Source organism: Schistocerca gregaria, chromosome 1 (genome assembly GCF_023897955.1).
Source record: "Schistocerca gregaria isolate iqSchGreg1 chromosome 1, iqSchGreg1.2, whole genome shotgun sequence".
Taxonomy (NCBI): Eukaryota; Metazoa; Arthropoda; class Insecta; order Orthoptera; family Acrididae; genus Schistocerca; species Schistocerca gregaria.
The window spans coordinates 394,582,919-394,600,110 of record NC_064920.1 but is presented as its reverse complement, the minus strand read 5'-3'; the positions used below and the strand labels follow the sequence as shown (position 1 = coordinate 394,600,110).

The following is a 17,192-nucleotide window of genomic DNA, read 5'->3' as shown; positions in this document are numbered from 1 at the left end:
CACAATCATGTGTCATCGATGCATTCACAGGCGTGAACTCGGATTTGGGAAAGAAGCTTGCAGTGTCATTTTCAAAGGAACAAACTCGCAATTTGCCTAAGCAGTTTAGGGAAACCATGGAAAGCCGAAATATGGATGACCGGAGCGAGAACTGAACCACCGTCTTTCCAGTCCAGTGCCTTACAATCATAACCGATTTGTGTATAGTTGAAAAATGTAGGAGGGATTTGCCCAGCTGCTAAGTAAGACAACATCTGACGGGAAAAGTGAAAGAAAAAGTAGGAGTAGATACACCATTCAAAATTCAGCAGGAGGTTGTAAGTATTAGAAAAGGTTTTTGAGAACGAATCCTGTTACGTACTTTGTATGCAGTTTAGTTACTACAAGGTGACTATCTCGTTGATCATAAAAAGAAAAAGACGACGACAAACAGGATCCAAAGGTGACAAAACTTTTGGTTGAAATACATAATTGATTGGCAATTCATGCAGTACAACAGATATTTAAATACAGGTGTTAAACATATTAAAATATAAAACTGAATGAAAAGTCAAATACTCCACTAGAACTGTATTTATTTAAGTCAGTTAAAGATCCACAGAACCTCTTTAGCGACTTTTAAGGTGCGTTTTTGGTGTATATCTGTACAGAAAGTTTTAGAAGTTAATGCTATGATGATGTTGAATAGAAGTTATCTGCGAAATCTTAAAGTACTTAGTGAATATACGTAAAGGGGAATGAAGATAATTCACATCTAGTTAGGAAACTACGTGTCCATCACACACACCCCTAGAAAGAAAGGGCTAAGGCGCTGCAGTCATCGACTATGCGGCTGGTCCCGGTGGAGGTTCGAGTCTTCCCTCGGGCATTTGTGTGTTTGTCCTTAGGGTAATTTAGGTTAAGCAGTGTGTAATCTTAGGGACTGATGACCTCAGCAGTTAAGTCCCGTAAGATTTCACACACATTCGAACATTCAAAGAAAGGGCGCATACTTATTTAATAAATAAGATATGTAATTTCATACCAAAAGAAGGTTACTTACAAACGGCATTTTATAGGGAACAGAGAGTTACAGAACGCTGCAGAGTAAGAGTTGGCGTGGGTAGACAAAGTTCTCAGCCCTCCTCAATTGATGAAAACCGTCATCAATTATGAATGTACAGTCTAAAAACGAAGGAATAGAACTAGGAATCAGAAACTGACCCTTGATTAAAAAAACAGCGAAGCAGTAACTAAAATAAAAAGGATATGGGAACAGTCCCTATGTAACGTGGAACAACTGCCACAAACGGGATTCAACTGTGTTAAAACCACGAACTATCCTCATTTTAGCGATACAATATGTTCCTATCGGCCTATGTTCAGAAACAGACAATGCTCCTCGTAAATGATTCCTGGAAAATATTGGGTCCGGGAGTGATTGAAGAATAAAATAGAAGTTCGTAGTTAAATCTATGCTGATGGTCAAGAAAGCCGACACGCTTGTGTGTGTTTGTCTACAACATAATAGTAATCGTAGGAGCTCACACAAGCTACTCGGTGTCCTGTGTGTCAACCGGGCACTGAGACGGTTAAGGAAATCAACTAACGCTGGCAACACGTGAGACGGGATAAGCACGCTGCTAGTGACCTGCTGAGGAACTGTGGGCACCACAGACCTATTAGGCTCCGCTCTCTGTATTACATAAAAACTGAATGTGGGTGATACTAAGATAACAACTCTACTAAGGTGAAAAATTTAAAAGTTCTACTTGTTTCTGTATCATTAAAACAGTGCATACATTAAACGGATCAGATGATGTACATGTGAATCGGCAGTGGGAGTAAACTTGGACATTAATATTAAAAAAACCTGTAATAAGCTAACTAACTAGTTAGCTGCTGAGACACCTCACTTCCAAAATTCAGATAATCAAAACTGTCTTATCGACTTTATTATATATATGTTCGAAAAAAAAACAGATCAGCTTGAACGACTAGAGAGTGGACGTTCGTACTCATAGGAGTCGTACATCAGTATGTTCTGCGGAAATGATTAGCATTTGAAGCATGTCGACCCGTGCCGGCCGGAGTGACCGAGCGGTTCTAGGCGCTACAGTCTGGAGACGCGCGACCGCTAAGGCCGCAGGTTCGAATCCTGCCTCGGGCATGGGTGTGTGTGACGTCCTTGGGTTCGTTAGGTTTAAGTAGTTCTAAGTTCTAGGGGACTGATGACCTCAGAAGTTAAGTCCCATAGTGCTCAGAGCCATTTGAACCCTGTCGACCTGCGGGTTCAGGGTCAACATTGATATCGCGGCGTAACTCCACCTACCGGTAAATTGTGCCTGCGTCTCTCGTTGTCGCTATGTGACTTGTGCAGGAAGCCTCGCAGACGAATGCACGAACTGGACCGGAAAATCAGTGAATTGGAAAGAAGGCGCATTATTGGCATGAGAGAATGTGATGCATCAATCAGGAACATTTTTGCTCTTGTGGGCCTAAGTGTTTCGCCAGTTCACGTGTGTGTGTGTGCAGAATGGTTCACGGGAGGCCTTAGAACACGACGAAGTTGGTCAGTTCGTATCACCCAAGCACCCTCTGAGAAGATCGACATCTCATCCGATCTGTGTACTCCTCGGCTTTGGTATGACAGTGTATACTATCAGGGGACACAGTCCGTCGCCGTTTATTACGGCATGGATTACGTGCGCGCCATCCACATCTTCGCCTACCTTTGACGAATGTGCACAAACGTGCTAGACGCAGTGTTGTATGAAAAGACGTCACTGGGGGCTGAAATGGCATCAGATAGAGTTTTTAGGCGAATCCAGGTTCCGTTTGAAAATATGGCCGCTATGTGGTTCGCCGCAATCAGGTGGAGCGCCATCACAGTGCCTGCATTCGCACAAGACATTCAGCGCCAACTCAAGGCCTTATGATGTGGGGTGCTATTGGGTACAACCACAAATCACAGGTGGTGCGTGTCCAGGACACCACGTGAATGGCATCCAGCGACTCGTGGCCATATCCCTTCTGCACAACTCCCCAGACGCCATTTTTCAGCAAGACAATGCACGACCACATGTTGCTGCACGAACACGTGCCTTCTTTGTGTAACAGGATTTTAGTCTTTTGCCCTGGCCCGCCACATCACCAGACTTTACACCAAGCGAAAATGATGGGTGTAGCGCTGTGAGCCAATACCAACCCCCACAGATGGACTTTGGAACCAGGTGAACGCAGCTTGGATAGCTATAGCACAATACGCCATTCACGACTTGATGAGTCGACACCATCAGTGGGACAAAGTGTCAGGATCCATGGCGGTTACTGTGCGTACTAGACAACAAGGAACATGCTGAACCGAGGTGACCGAAACACTAATCATTTCTGTGGAACATACTAATTTAGATGTCCCGCTTGCATTCAACTGTCTAGCAGTCACATCAGAATTTCACTTTTGCAGTGGCTTATCTCGCGCTTAAATTAACCTGTGATCTAGCAGTGTTAACCACAGGTTCCTAGACGAATGCATTCCCAAAATTTCGTTCTCTACATTAATTATTGTTTGGTGTTGCTATTTGGTCTTCGTCAATGTATTTATCTGAATCCCAGTTGTAATTTGCCACTCTCCCTCTCATTGCCCCCCCCCCCCCCCCGAGCTTCTCCCCCCCCTCCCCACTTCTCTACCCATCATCCCTGACGCAAGGGACTGTGAATCTGTCCACCACAGAATTGAATTAGTAATATGATGAATACCAGTGAATGGTGTTCCAAATCTGATGTTGCGCTATTCTTCTTATTTTACAGCTTATGATTGAGTTCTTGCACAAAAATTATTTGGTCTTTCCATAACTCGTGTTTAACCAGGTTGTTGTTGTTGTGGCCTTAAGTTCGTAGATTGGTACGATATAACGATAGTGTATGCTGTTTTAAGTCTTTGAGTAACTACTGCAACCTGCAAGGGCGTGATGAAATTTAAAGCCTCCGAATTTTTTATGTGAAAACTCAAAGCTTTTTAAACAAAACAAACGTTATTAATATTCTTTGTGTTTATTCCTCGTATCTACATATTTCTTTTCTCAACACAGTCGCCGGAGCGACGACAACATTTCATCCAATGAGGGGCCAGTTTGATGATAACGTCACTGTAGAATGTTTGACTTTGTTGACGGAGCAGCTACCTCAGCTTTGCTTGCAGCGCTTCATCACTATCAAAGTGCAGTCCACGAAGGTGTTCTTTTGAGTTCTGGAAATAGATGATAATCGAATGCGGTCAATTCAGGACTTTATGGACGATGATCGATGACGTTGAACTTAAGGCGTCGGATCGTTGCAGATGTCGCGGCGGTCGTGTGTGGTCTGTCGTTGTCATGCTGAAGGGGGAGGGGGGGGGGGGGTGGACGAACTCTTCGAATTCGAAACTTGACAACAGCACGCTGTTTTTCACGCACCGACGTAGTTACGTTGCACACCGCATCTTACATGCTACTATTCGGAGACCCCTTGCGCCAAAGTATATAAATCATGTGCCTTCTAGTATTACAGGTGATTCAAAAATATTTCTGTTTGCTGATGACACCAGATTGGTAGTGAAGGATCTTGTGTGTAATATTGAAACAGTGTCAAATAATGTAGTTCATGAAATAAGTTCATGGCTTGTGGAAAATAATTTGATGCTAAATCACAGTAAGACTCAGTTTTTACAGTTTCTAACTCACAATTAAACAAGAACAGATATTTTGATTAGACAGAATGGGCATATTATAAGCGAGACGGAACAGTTCAAGTTTCTAGGCGTTCGGATGGATAGTAAGCTGTAGTGGAAAGCCCATGTTCAGGATCATGTTCAGAAACTAAATGCTGCTTTATTTACCATTAGAACAGTATTTGAAATAAGTGACAGTTCAACACAAAAAGTAGTCTACTTCGCATATTTTCATTCGCTTATGTCGTATGGTATTATTTTTTGGGGTAATTCTTCCGATTCAAAAAGGGTATTTTTGGCTCAAAAACGGGCTGTTCGAGCTATATGTGGTGTAAGTTCGAGAACGTCTTGTCGACCCCTTATTCAATAGTCTGGGAATTCTGACATTGCCCTCACAGTATATATTTTCTTTAATGTCGTTTGTTGTTAGCAATATTAGACTATTCCCAAGAGTTAGCAGCTTACACTCAGTTAATACTAGGCAAAAATCAAATCTGCATGTGGAATGCACTTCCTTGACTCTTGTGCAGAAAGGAGTACAGTATTCTGCTGCATCCATTTTCAGTAAGCAACCCCAAGAACTCAAAAATCTTAACAGTATCCCAAACTCTTTTAAGTCTAAACTGAAGAGTTTCCTCATGGCTCACTCCTTCTATTCTGTCGAGGAGCTCCTGGAAGAGTTGAAAAATTAAGCAAATTCCAGTGTTACATTGTTGATTTTCTTTATTTAAACTTACGACTTGTCGCCTGAATATGTTTTTCATATTTCATTTTATCTGTTTCTACTATCGTGTAATAATTTCATGTATTGACTCGTTCCATGACCATGGAGACTTCTACTTAATTTGGTCCCACGGAACAATAAATAAATAAAAAGTGTTGCAAATATGCAGACATGAAGAATTAAGACGTAGAATGTTAGTCACTTTGGTCTTATTTAAAAAGGTTGAAGAGCTTTACACAAAAAATTGGCAGTCATTACGGTTCTGCACGCCCTATAAATCCATTTCAATCTGCTTATTGTGTTCATGCCTAGATCGTCCTCTACCATTTCTACGTCTCACAGTCACCTTTACCAAACTGATTACTCCTGATTCCTTGCTACCTTATGATGCGTTCTGTCACCAGATCCCTTCTCTTAGTCAAGTTGTGCCACAATTTTTCTGGCAGGTAACCTTGTAAAGGTGCAGCACGCAGCCTACACCATATGTTGCTCAAGAAAATCGAACTTTTTGTGCAACGCAAGAGTCGAATCACACAAGAAGTACGTTTCTCAACAAAGAAACAGCACGGCACCGGAAGCTGGGAGACAATTCGAGATGCCGTTTTGCTGCTGCCTTTACTCTCCGTCCACTCCGTTGTTATTTTCTCGGAACTGAAAGCAAGGATGCAGCCACAGCGCATTTCGTGCTGGCGGGAGTGATCTTTGTGTGGTTTCTGCATAGCGGCAAACGTACAAGACTGCCGCCAGAGGCCTTGTGGCAATTAGCGTTGAATTCCATCGCGTCCCTGACGCTTTTCATCCGGCGCATTCTACACACTGCAAATTTACTTGCTCGACACTTGTGAATAACTGATGCGCGTCGGACAGGAAAGCTTGTTAGCAACATTTTTTCCAATGCTGGAGATACGAAATAATTTACAGAGTGCCCAAATTGACTTATTCCCGAAGCGTATATACCAGACGTAACATCACCCAACGATTATAGTAATAGTTTTCACCAACTGCCGGGAGGCTCATTTTAACGTCAGTGAAAGGACTGATGTATCATTTTCGCGTAGCCGCTTCGGTCTTTGGAATCATAATACGCGAAGGCTTTCATCAGGAGCTACATAAATTCCAGAAGATAGCAAAACTGGTTTCTGGCGCATTCGTCGTTCGTTTGTAATTCATGACTGTAGCGTGCAGGAAATGAGACTTGGTCTTCCGAATGTTGAATTGCGTGAGTGGCGCTGAATAACAAGTGAAACATTGTTCACTGTCATTCATGTTGCGGTGTCAGAGATCGCCTTAGATACAGCCTGAAGGGGCACATTTCGACTGGACTACGCACGTTGTAACTTACAGAATCGTTGCCCAAAATCTACGAAAAGTATAAGGTAGCAGAAAAGACCAGTATTTTTTATGTCTTCATAAAGCACAATAGGTTTCACGTAACTAACCAAGGGTTGGGAAGAGTGTTATCTTTTCTGACTTTACAAGTAGTAGCTCCCGTAGGAAGTTTAAGGCGATGAAGAACATAATTTTGATTTTTAGTGAAATAATATGTCTACATTCTATTTTCATGAATATTTCTCGCAAACGTGATTACCATCCTCAGTATACATATTTAAGTTGTTTGTGTCGAATATTTTAGGTCTGCGTCTTGGTCTTAGCATGTTAATTCACATTGAGAAATCTGTTATTTCCGTTTAATTTTACGTCGGTGCAAGGCACGTCAGTCGTATTTTTATTCATTTATTCTTTTTTTCGAAACAGTGATGGGACAAGACTGTTTCTGTCTAATTATTTTGTTAAAATAGTTTTCCCGCTGGACTTCTACGAATATTCTTCATTAATTTTCGCAACCTCTGTTTTCAGATGGATCAAGACCAACGGAAGGGAGTAGAACTTACGGTAAGTAGTAAACGAGTATGTAAATACCCGCAAGTAATACACAGTCATTTCTGGATTATAACTCTGCTTCGGATTAAATTTAAGCAATAGTTACGCAGAATGAAAATAGTAATAAATAACAGCTATCAGTTTACATTTCGGCACATTTATATGGATGGTAGGTCAGCTTCTAATTAAAAAGCATGTAATGCTTTACGCGGATAAAAAATAGTTGATTGTTGTCTTTTCGAAGAGAACGAGTCCGTCATTTTCCGTAAGCGGCTATAGGGAAACCTAGGACAATGTAAACCTTTTTGGTCTCGTACACAGGTCATTCAGAATGTGAGTCCACTGCTTGCTTTATTGTGTCTCCTCTCTTGGTAAAGCCCCTAACGTGCTCGTTAAGTGTAAGGTTTCGAAAATTCGAGTTCCATGACAAAAGTGTAACTGAGCTTCGTAGAACATACGACGTCTATCTTCTCAGTGGTCCTATTATTTTCGAGAGTCCCAAGTGTTTTACTGATAGTGTCTGTCCACTGTCACATATCAAAGTCTCATGCCATCCACGAGAAGTCGTCGCAGAGCAAGGAGGGCGAAACGTAGCTTGATACGCAGGAAAACTTTTTAATTTCACTGTTTTATTAGAGTGATGCTATCCCTTAAATTCAAGACGTTCATCAACATTGTCACCATTACCTGCAAACGCCAATAGATTTTAATCATGTAAAGGAACTAGCCAGATGCAGAAGTGGATCACAACGGGCCATTTGGAAAGGCTTTAAGGAAATAATAGAACGGAGAGACGACTACCAATTACCACTTTCCCTGGCATAGATTTCGAGATAGCTTTTGAGTCAACTACATTTTTACTGATAGCCTTTCAGGAACAGAGCAGTAATTCAACATATGACTGTGTATTGATGGAAACAGAATAATTTAATAAAGCAACACGTGTTCATACGGGAGACGGTATTGGTCAAAACTAGAAGAAATGATATGCTCGGAAAAAGTCTGCTGCGTACAAGTAGTCACTACAGCAACTACTGCATGTAGTTACCACTCATACTGACATGCCCTTCATTTTTTCTTCGCAGTGAATCACCCACTCTTTTAAATTCACGTGGCTCCATTGGAATTGCGCTATGGAACATATATTATGCTCAGGAATTATGAAGCTATGACAACCTCCACTATAAAAATCAACACGGATTTCGCAGATAGTAATGTTGCGAGTCAGCTCACTCTGTTCCTCCATGAGAACCATAGTGCTGAGACAACGGCGCTCAGGTTGATGCTATGTTCCTTGACGTCATGAATGCATTTGACACCTTTCAACACTGCCGTTTAGTGAAAACAAAATACGACCTGCTAAGTATCAGACCAGATCTGCGACTGTATTGAAGACCTGCATGCAGATAGGATGCAACAGACCGCTCTTAACGGAACAAAACTGACTGGTATAAAGGTAATTTTCAGAGTACCTCAAACAAGCGCGATAGGACAGTTGCTGTTTTCAGAGTAGATAAATGATTTTGTAGAAAGCTTCGGAAGCTCTTTAAAACTGCTCGCAGATGATACGGCTGTCTACGGAAAGATAGCAACGCCAGAGAATAGTATCGATTTGCGGAATGACCTGCAGAAGATTGGTGAATGGTGCAGGCTCTGGCAGTTGAAGCTGAACGCAAACGAAGGTGACATAGTGCACATGCGTAGGAAGAGAAATCCACTACTGCACAACTTGAAGTTGATGACAAATTGCTGAAAACAGTATCTGCCGTAAAATATTTAGGATTAACTATCCGGAGCGTGGAATGACCACATAAAACAAACAGTAGGAAAAGCAGATGCCAGACTGAGATTTATAAGAAGAATCTTAAGGAAATGTAACTCATCCACTAAGGCAGTGGCATATAAGGCGCTTGTTCGACCGATTCGTGCGTATTGTTCCTCTGTCTGGGATCCTTCCCAGACAGGTTTCATACAAAAAGTAGGGGAGATCGAACGCAGAGCGGCATGTTTTGTCATGGGATCGCTTAGTCGGCGCAAGAGCATAACGTCTCCGTTATAATCTTCAGTGGCAGGCGTCACAAGGGGGCGTTGTTCATTATGGAGGGGTTTTCTACTGAAATTTAAAGAGAGCACTTTCCGGGAAGAATGGGCCAACATACTACTTCCTCCAACATACATATCTCGAAGCGAGGACGACAAGAAAATTCGAGAAATTGGAGATAACACACAGCCTTCCGATGACCATTCTTCCCACGTGCCAATCGCGAGTGGAACAGGAAGATGGGATCGATTAGTGATATCAAATGTGTCCTCCGCCACACACCATTATGTATGCGGAGTATGATGTAGATGTAGATGTGCACATGTATTGTTCACATGCTCCTGTACCTGTCTTTATATTGTCGATGGTTTGGGTATAAATGAGTGCCTTTAAGTGGGCACTAAGCCGGAAATCCACCCGATTCAGGTCCGATGAAAGGGGATACCATGCTACCGGACTTCCTCGACCAGTGCATCGTCCTTGAAGCATCGCTGTGAGGTGCTGCTTCACGATACGTAGAAAACTGGGTAGTGCCTTGTCGTGCATATACTGCAGTCGCTGTCCTTCTCCATGGGTAACGTTCTCCAACAGCGCTGGTACATCATAGTGCAGAAATTGTTGGCAAAGTATACGGTGCAATGAGTCAGTCACTGGTTATTCCTGTCCGTACATTGTTGCTGATACGACCTTATGCCTCATCTTGATGACAGCTCGATTTGCGCCTGTCCACCCGAGCGTACTGGGATAATTTACTGTGCCTCATCTTACGACGCTTACGCGGCGGAATGGTACATTTTACACGCCACAAGTAAAACGGCCCATCTAAACAGGTATTGGTTCCCGGACATAATATAAAACTTTTCCTCTAGTTTTTATCTATACTACCTCCTGCAGAGATGTGTGATACTGTATATGCTACAGGTTTTATTAGGCAAGTGAGGCAAGATCATAGAAAAGTTTTCAGATCCTTACGTTCGGAAATTGCAGAAGGAATACCTGTTGAAAGCAGATAGCCAAGTTCCTGGATTTTGCTGGTAACTTTGCACTACGTGCCTCTAATGCAGATAAAATTCAGTCACAAATGGAACAGTAGAAAAGATTAAAATTTGTAAATAGACCTGAAACTCTAGTGACAAAAGTAGCGTTCACCGAAAACAAAACATCACAAATTCAGAAAACCAGTAATATTTTTTTTTCATTTAGTGCTGTTGAAAGCAATGGATGGGCAACTAAAATTAAAAAAGAATAAAAATATCATGCAGAGTGTGTCTCACGAGTTTCGTGTTATAGCAGTGAAACTCGGGAATTTACCGCGAAAATTATCCCAAAAGTGAGGATTACTCAGTGGCCACCGGTGACATGCGTGCAGGGAATCACTGGAAAAGGGAGTCGACCGTAATGAAAGTAACGCAGAGATGGACGCTCCACACGTAACCCGGAGAATGGATGGTGGATGAACTGTGGAACCTTTCCGCTGGCGTTCAGAATGAATTTTAAGCCTGCTGTGTGCGCTGATATGGGACTTCCAGTCATGATTAAACCATGTGCCGGACCGTAACTCTAACCCAGAATCTTAGCCTTTTTCAGCAAAAGCTATAGCAGTTCGGCTACTTTTTTCCTTTCATTGGGCGATAAAACTGATGAAATTACCGGATCTGCTAAATTTTTGAGAATCTAAACTCTTCTTGTGGAACAGAAATACCTTCGGGAAAATGGCCTTCTTGGATATTGATGACATATCGTAGTGTCATCTATGGTGACGGAGGAAATCTAAATACGAAATTTTTAGTATGATGAATATAATGGAATGAGTAAAATGTTAACAAAACAACCCTTCTTGCTTACACACAGCTGAAATAAACAAATAAGGGAAATTATCATCACGCATGCCTTTGTTAATTTGGCAACATTGTATTTAGTTTAGGTCGCAGAGTACCTTATAGGATGAACCAGCTTGTGATCTCCCAGTTTGATTAATATCTTTATTTTATTGTTAATTTTTATTTTGCTTAAGTGATTTTTAACACCAAGGACCGCCGAAGTTCCTGCTTCTCCTCGTCCTCCCAGCACGATATCCTCATTAAGAACTTTTAACGATTCCGGCACTGACGGAAGTAAAATGTAAAACTATAAGGAGAGGGGAGCGGCGAAAGAAATCTTGTTTCGTTCCTGGAAAGCTGAGTCGATAGAGCATTTACTTCGAAAGGCGAAGGTTCCAGGTTCGAATCTGTTTTAATTAGCCAAGAAGTTTAAAAGTCAGAGACAAAGAGCTAATAGAAGGTGGTTGGATGATACTTTGAGATGAGCTACACAGATGCTTACAGCCTGTTGTGGGGAAAGTAAATCAGAGACTGCGATTTACTGGCTTAATACGTAGAAAATGCAACAGATCTATTAAAGAGATTGCTGACAGTACGCTTGTTCTCACTCTTCTGGAGTACTGCTATGCGGTGCGCGATCCGCAACAGCTAGGATTTACGGAGGATATCTAAAAAGTTCAAAGAAGGGCAGCTCGTTTTGTATTATCGTGAAACGGGTGAGAAAGTGCCACGGATATGATACGTGAATTGGGTTGGCAACCAATAAAAGAAGGCGTTTTTGTTGCGGCACAATCTTCTCATGAAATTTCAATCGTCAACTTTCTCCTCCGAGTGTGAAAATATTTTGTTAGCGCCCACCTGCATAAGGAGACGTCATTATCATAATAAAATAAGAGAAGTCCTTTTTCCCGCGCTTTTCGGGAGTGGAACGGTAGAGAAATAGCTTGAATGTGGTACGATGAATCCTCTGTCAGGCACTTAATCGCGAATTGCAGAGTAATCATATAGATATAGACGTAGATATAGATTAAGACCGTGGTACTCTAGAGCAGTGGACGTGAAATGGCCGGAGGTGAAGATGGTAATTATTAGGATGGTCAAAAACGCCGTTTACATTTCCAAGAACATACTTTGCCATCTTGATGAATGAAGGCTTTCACGACCGGATGACACAGCTGCTGGTAAACCTTTCGGGATGTGAGGTCGTGGTTCAAGAAAATTATCTGTTCGTGACGTTTCGTCCAGGAACAGATGAGTTTCTCGGACCACGACCTCACATCCCGAAAAGTTTACCAGCAGCTATATCTCAATGAAGCCCAAATTTCCTCAGTGCTCGTATACAGGTTATTTATTTAATCGTGTCCAAGCCAAAGACAACCCACATATTACATATACACACAAATAAAAATACAATACACATATGTATAAATAAAACAAACCCAAAATGGGGAGTCACATTACAATATATATATATATATATATATATATATATATATATATATATATATATATATATATGCACGTCCCACCAAAATTCATCGCATTTAACTGCCACTGCCGTAGCGTTTGCCAGATCTTCTTTCCTGCATTCCAGGAGGTGGTCCTTTGTTTGGGTCTGTCCGCACTGGTACGTGTCCGTCCCATTTACACATGTTTACGTTGCATCTGCCCACCCCAGTTCGTAGGCCGTTGAGGGTTCTCCATAATGGCCATTTTAGTTCATTTCCAGAGGCCAATTGTTCGTTGGGTGAGATTAGAGGTGCCTGGCCTCCCGTAGGCAGTGTTGCTTGCCATTTTGACAATCTGGCCTTTTGTTTTAAGGTTTCTAACGGTTGAACTGAGGTGAAGAAACTCCGTGGCGCAGCTGCTAGAGGCGCTCTGCTTCGCTTGCTGTAGCTCGTCTGGTGTTGGGTGGAGCTATTCCACTAAGCAAATAAAGTTGGCTAACCGGGGTGGGCGTATACATGTCAATGCATAGATCTAACGCAGCTCGTTGCACGGCCACGTATTCGACAATCCCGGCAGTTTCGATCTTACGTTCTTGGGATTAATTACGAACGGAATTCGTGTACTATCCCGAACGGATACACTCACGGCGTTCAGAACAAGTATCTACGCCGCTATTGAAGAAATAAACGCCCAACATTCTGCAGCGAGTTTAGTGAGAAATCGGAATCAGACGGAATGTTTGTCGAATTAGCAATGAAAATGACGCTTAACCTACATAAACTATGAAGTGGAAATGTTTGTTATGCTAAAGAGTGACTTCAGAACCTACATTATATGAAACCTTAAACGGAGTACAAATTTTCGTCGAAAGAGAATAACGGTGAAGGTTTCATAAGAAATACTCCAGCTCAAGTTTTCGCCTGACTTCCCTAGACCCCCCCCCCCCCCCCCCCGCTGAACCCTTGTGAACACACCCCTTATAGTGTATCGGGAAATTGCGCAGTGTCAAGGAAAGTCCACGCTCCGAAGGCTGCCTGCGGCGAGGGGGTGGGGTGTGGCTGGAGCCATGCGTGGAACTTGAGCTCTAGCAAGAAGCCCCGTAAATTAATAAGTGAGGAGGCAATTTGCTGCGGCCGCGCCGCCCGGCGCCTTTACTTGTTAATTACCGCCCTCCCTTACCACGGAGAGTGACCGGTGGCCGGCGGCGGCCCTGCTGCAGCTGAAGTACCCGATAGGATAGGATAGGATAAGGTAACCGTGCCAAGTTGGCCAACTGCTGCTTCGCTGCCCGCCAACGCGAACTCTGAAGCTGCCTCTCCCCACATCACAAGTACGTCACAAGTGACTGGCCAGGACGTATCATATTAGCGCCGTTCGTTATACTGTACCAGCCGTTTACAGTATGGATCTCGGAAGGATACCTGCGTGGGATAAGGTGGTATGTGGGGAACCTGTCTCTCCAGTTGCTCTGCAGGTGACGATACAATTGGGCAGGAACGCGTGAGGATGTCTTGGCACCCCCTTCCCTCAATAAAAACGTACTTATGAATATTAATTTCCAGCACTGTAGTACTTACATGGAGTCCCCGAAAAACATGCTAAGAAGTTTTATGACAAGACAATATGTGGAAAGAACAAACAACAAAAACCAAGGCATGTACACAAAATAAAGAAAGGTTAAGAGGGAAAATTCAAACAACTCGCCCACACGTGGACGAAAGGGATCGTCCCCGATTTATCTGTTGATCCTCGGCGCCTCGTAGCTAGAAATACTGTGACGTATTTCGTAATAATTGAATGTAAGAGGACATGTTCGCATTACTCGTGGTTGCGTTCTGTCAGAGCGGACATGAGTCGGTGACCTATACATTGGACGCAACAGTCACGTGTAACAGGAAGTGGCATCTGTGTAACGGTGTCGTTGCGAGGGTTGAGTTTCATAGCCACGGAGGAAGACGGGAGACAGTACAGACCTATAAAGCCTGCCTTTGGGTACGACGCTACGACCGAAAATTTAATTTAATTACTAACGAATAGACGGCGAAAGGATCCATTGTGGTTCTCGCATGTTGGACCCGGAAGTTATCGCAAATGCAGCACGTAAATAGCGAGAGAAGCGGTAGATAGAAGCTTGTTGCGGGAAAAGATACCTCCTGATTGGCCAATTTACACCATCTTTCCGGGTAGACGGTGAAGGCCCTTTTCGAACTACAGAAAAAATCACGTGGATCGCTGATCAGGATGAAGGAGGACATAATTCAGACTGTCGGCAAGGTGTGAAGCATAGGCTCTGACTTGAGTGTTTTTGGCAGTGAAAGCTGGCGGTTCTGTCTTGTTGGCCTGCGTTGCCATTAACCAGTTGCTATACTTATAGATGTCACATTCAAGTTGTTCAGTATACTATGTTGTCAGTTTAACAGTATATTTATTCGACAGAGGTCAGTATTTTCTGTAGTGTCAAACTGTGTTTAATGAGCAGCTCAATAAATATATATTTTCAGACGATGTTCTCATTCTGGGATGTATCACACTTTCCACCCTGTCTGTGAACGTAAAGTGATTGAAGATTGTCTCAGAACCGCTTGCCACAACAATCCATCGTCCCTCTCACATAACATACAAGAAGCGCCTAACTCCAAGACGTCAGAGTATCACATGATTTGATTTTTCTCTTGTTGAATCTGATTGATATTAATTCAATGACAAGTGACATGACTTAACATCCTAACCCGACTGCACTAATCAGCCTGTCCGACTGCTCTTTTGAAGGACCGCATTTTGAATGTAGCATGCTGCTGTACGGATGAGGAACTTCCGTTTTGCTGGCAGTTGTGGTTTAGAGTACGTCGTTGGCTGAGGTATTATGACAAACAGCAGCTGTTCACCTTGACGGATTAGGACGTCGGGTATATTAACAGACAATATGCGTCTGTCGTTAAATATAGGTACCTGTTCGTAATTTCTAAACGCATAGTTCACCTACGTGAACGAAAATGTACACAAGACAGATAGCTCTTAGATACTAATACGGAATACTATTATGAGCGTGTGCAAAGCTGAACATGTCCACTTTGCCTATGTGAATATTTGCCGTCTGACATGATATGTCTGCCATATGATCACCTGTAGACCGCCACTAGAAAAAAATAAAATACAATCATTAGTACAGCATTTTTTATGCCTTCTGAACATCTATCTTTCATTATATTGAAGTGATGGAGCACTTCGTTCAGAATATTTTCTATTTTCTAATTTCCAGGTATCCAATAGTGACTAAATGTGGATGCGGCACAAGACTCGGGCGTGTGTGAATTCCTAAGGGAGCAAACTGCTGAGGTCATCGGTCCCTAGACTTACAGACTACTTAAACCAACTTACGCGAAGAACAAATGTGCTCAAATGTGTGTGAAATATTATGGGACTTAATTGCTAAGGTCATCAGTCCCTAAGCTTACACACTACTTAACCTAAATTATCCTAATCACAAACACACACACCCATGCCCGAGGGAGGACGCTAAGAACAACACACCCACCCATGCGCGAGGGAGGACTCGAACCTCCGGCGGGAGGGGCCGCGCATTCCGTGACATGGTGCCTCAAACCACGCGGCCACAAGACTCGGGAGGAACGGCCAAACTATCATTGGACAAGATAGTGAATAAATCATCGGAACCGAACGAGACTGACAGCTGGCACCATCATAATATTCGCATTTGTGATGCTATGGAAAGGGACGTGCATGCCTGCCTTTTGATGAGTTGCTGGCTTAAATGAGTAGATAAACACAGACAAGCACCTGACTATAAATTGAAGGGGGAGGGGAGAGAACGGAAAGGGAAGTAAATAATGATATCAGCTGCATCGGGACCTCGTGCGGAATAATTTCCGAGAGAACATATATCAGGCATATATGTTTGAAGATGGACATGTCCGAAAGAACAGATACCGTCGGTGATCATGCAGCTCGTTAAATGAAATTACAATGAAATGAATACCCCTAGCTGAATACAGGCGTTGGTATCAGTGGAGGGGGACACTTGAGAATGTGTGCGCCGACCGGAACTCGAACCTGGGATCTCCTGCTTACATGGCAGACGCTCTATCCATCTGAGCCAGCGAGGACACTGAAGACAGTGCGTCTGCAGGGAATTATCTCTGGCGCGCCTCCCGTGAGAGCCACATTCGCAACCTATTGTCCCGCACTATATTCATAGTGCCCTGCCCGTTATACTCATTACTTGCGGCTTTACTGCCGATTCCTTGAGAGTTCAGGCACTGTTTGTGCATCTGCACAGAAGAAGATGGTCAAATGGCCGGTGAGCCTGAACTCTTACGGGCATCGGCAGTAAAGCCGCGAGTAATGAGTATAATGGGGAGGGGCACTATGAATATAGTGCGGGACAATAAGGTGAGAATGTGGGTCTCACGGGAGGCGTGCCAGAGATAAGGCCCTGTAGTCACACTATCCACTGTGTTCTCGGCGGCTCAGATGGATAGAGTATCTTCCATGTAAGCAGGAATCCCTGGTTCGATTCCCGGTCGGGGCACACACTTTCAACTGTCCCCGTTGACTATTACAGACTGTTTC

General features: G+C 43.1%; 1 protein-coding gene across 4 annotated transcripts in view; it reads left to right on the top strand.

The window, feature by feature from the left end:
• LOC126349000 (doublesex and mab-3 related transcription factor 3-like) overlaps positions 1-17,192 on the top strand; it is a 739,204-nt gene that overhangs the window by 115,821 nt on the left and 606,191 nt on the right. For 2 of the 4 annotated variants that reach the window (XR_007565177.1, XM_050002401.1), the window contains exon 2: positions 7,269-7,304. The exons of the other annotated variants lie outside the window; for them this stretch is intronic. Coding sequence is in view for 1 of the 2 variants with exons in the window: in XM_050002401.1 (XP_049858358.1) it covers positions 7,269-7,304 (36 nt within the window). In the remaining variant the exon portion in view is untranslated. The remainder of the gene's footprint in view (positions 1-7,268; positions 7,305-17,192) is intronic. 4 annotated transcript variants of the gene reach the window in all.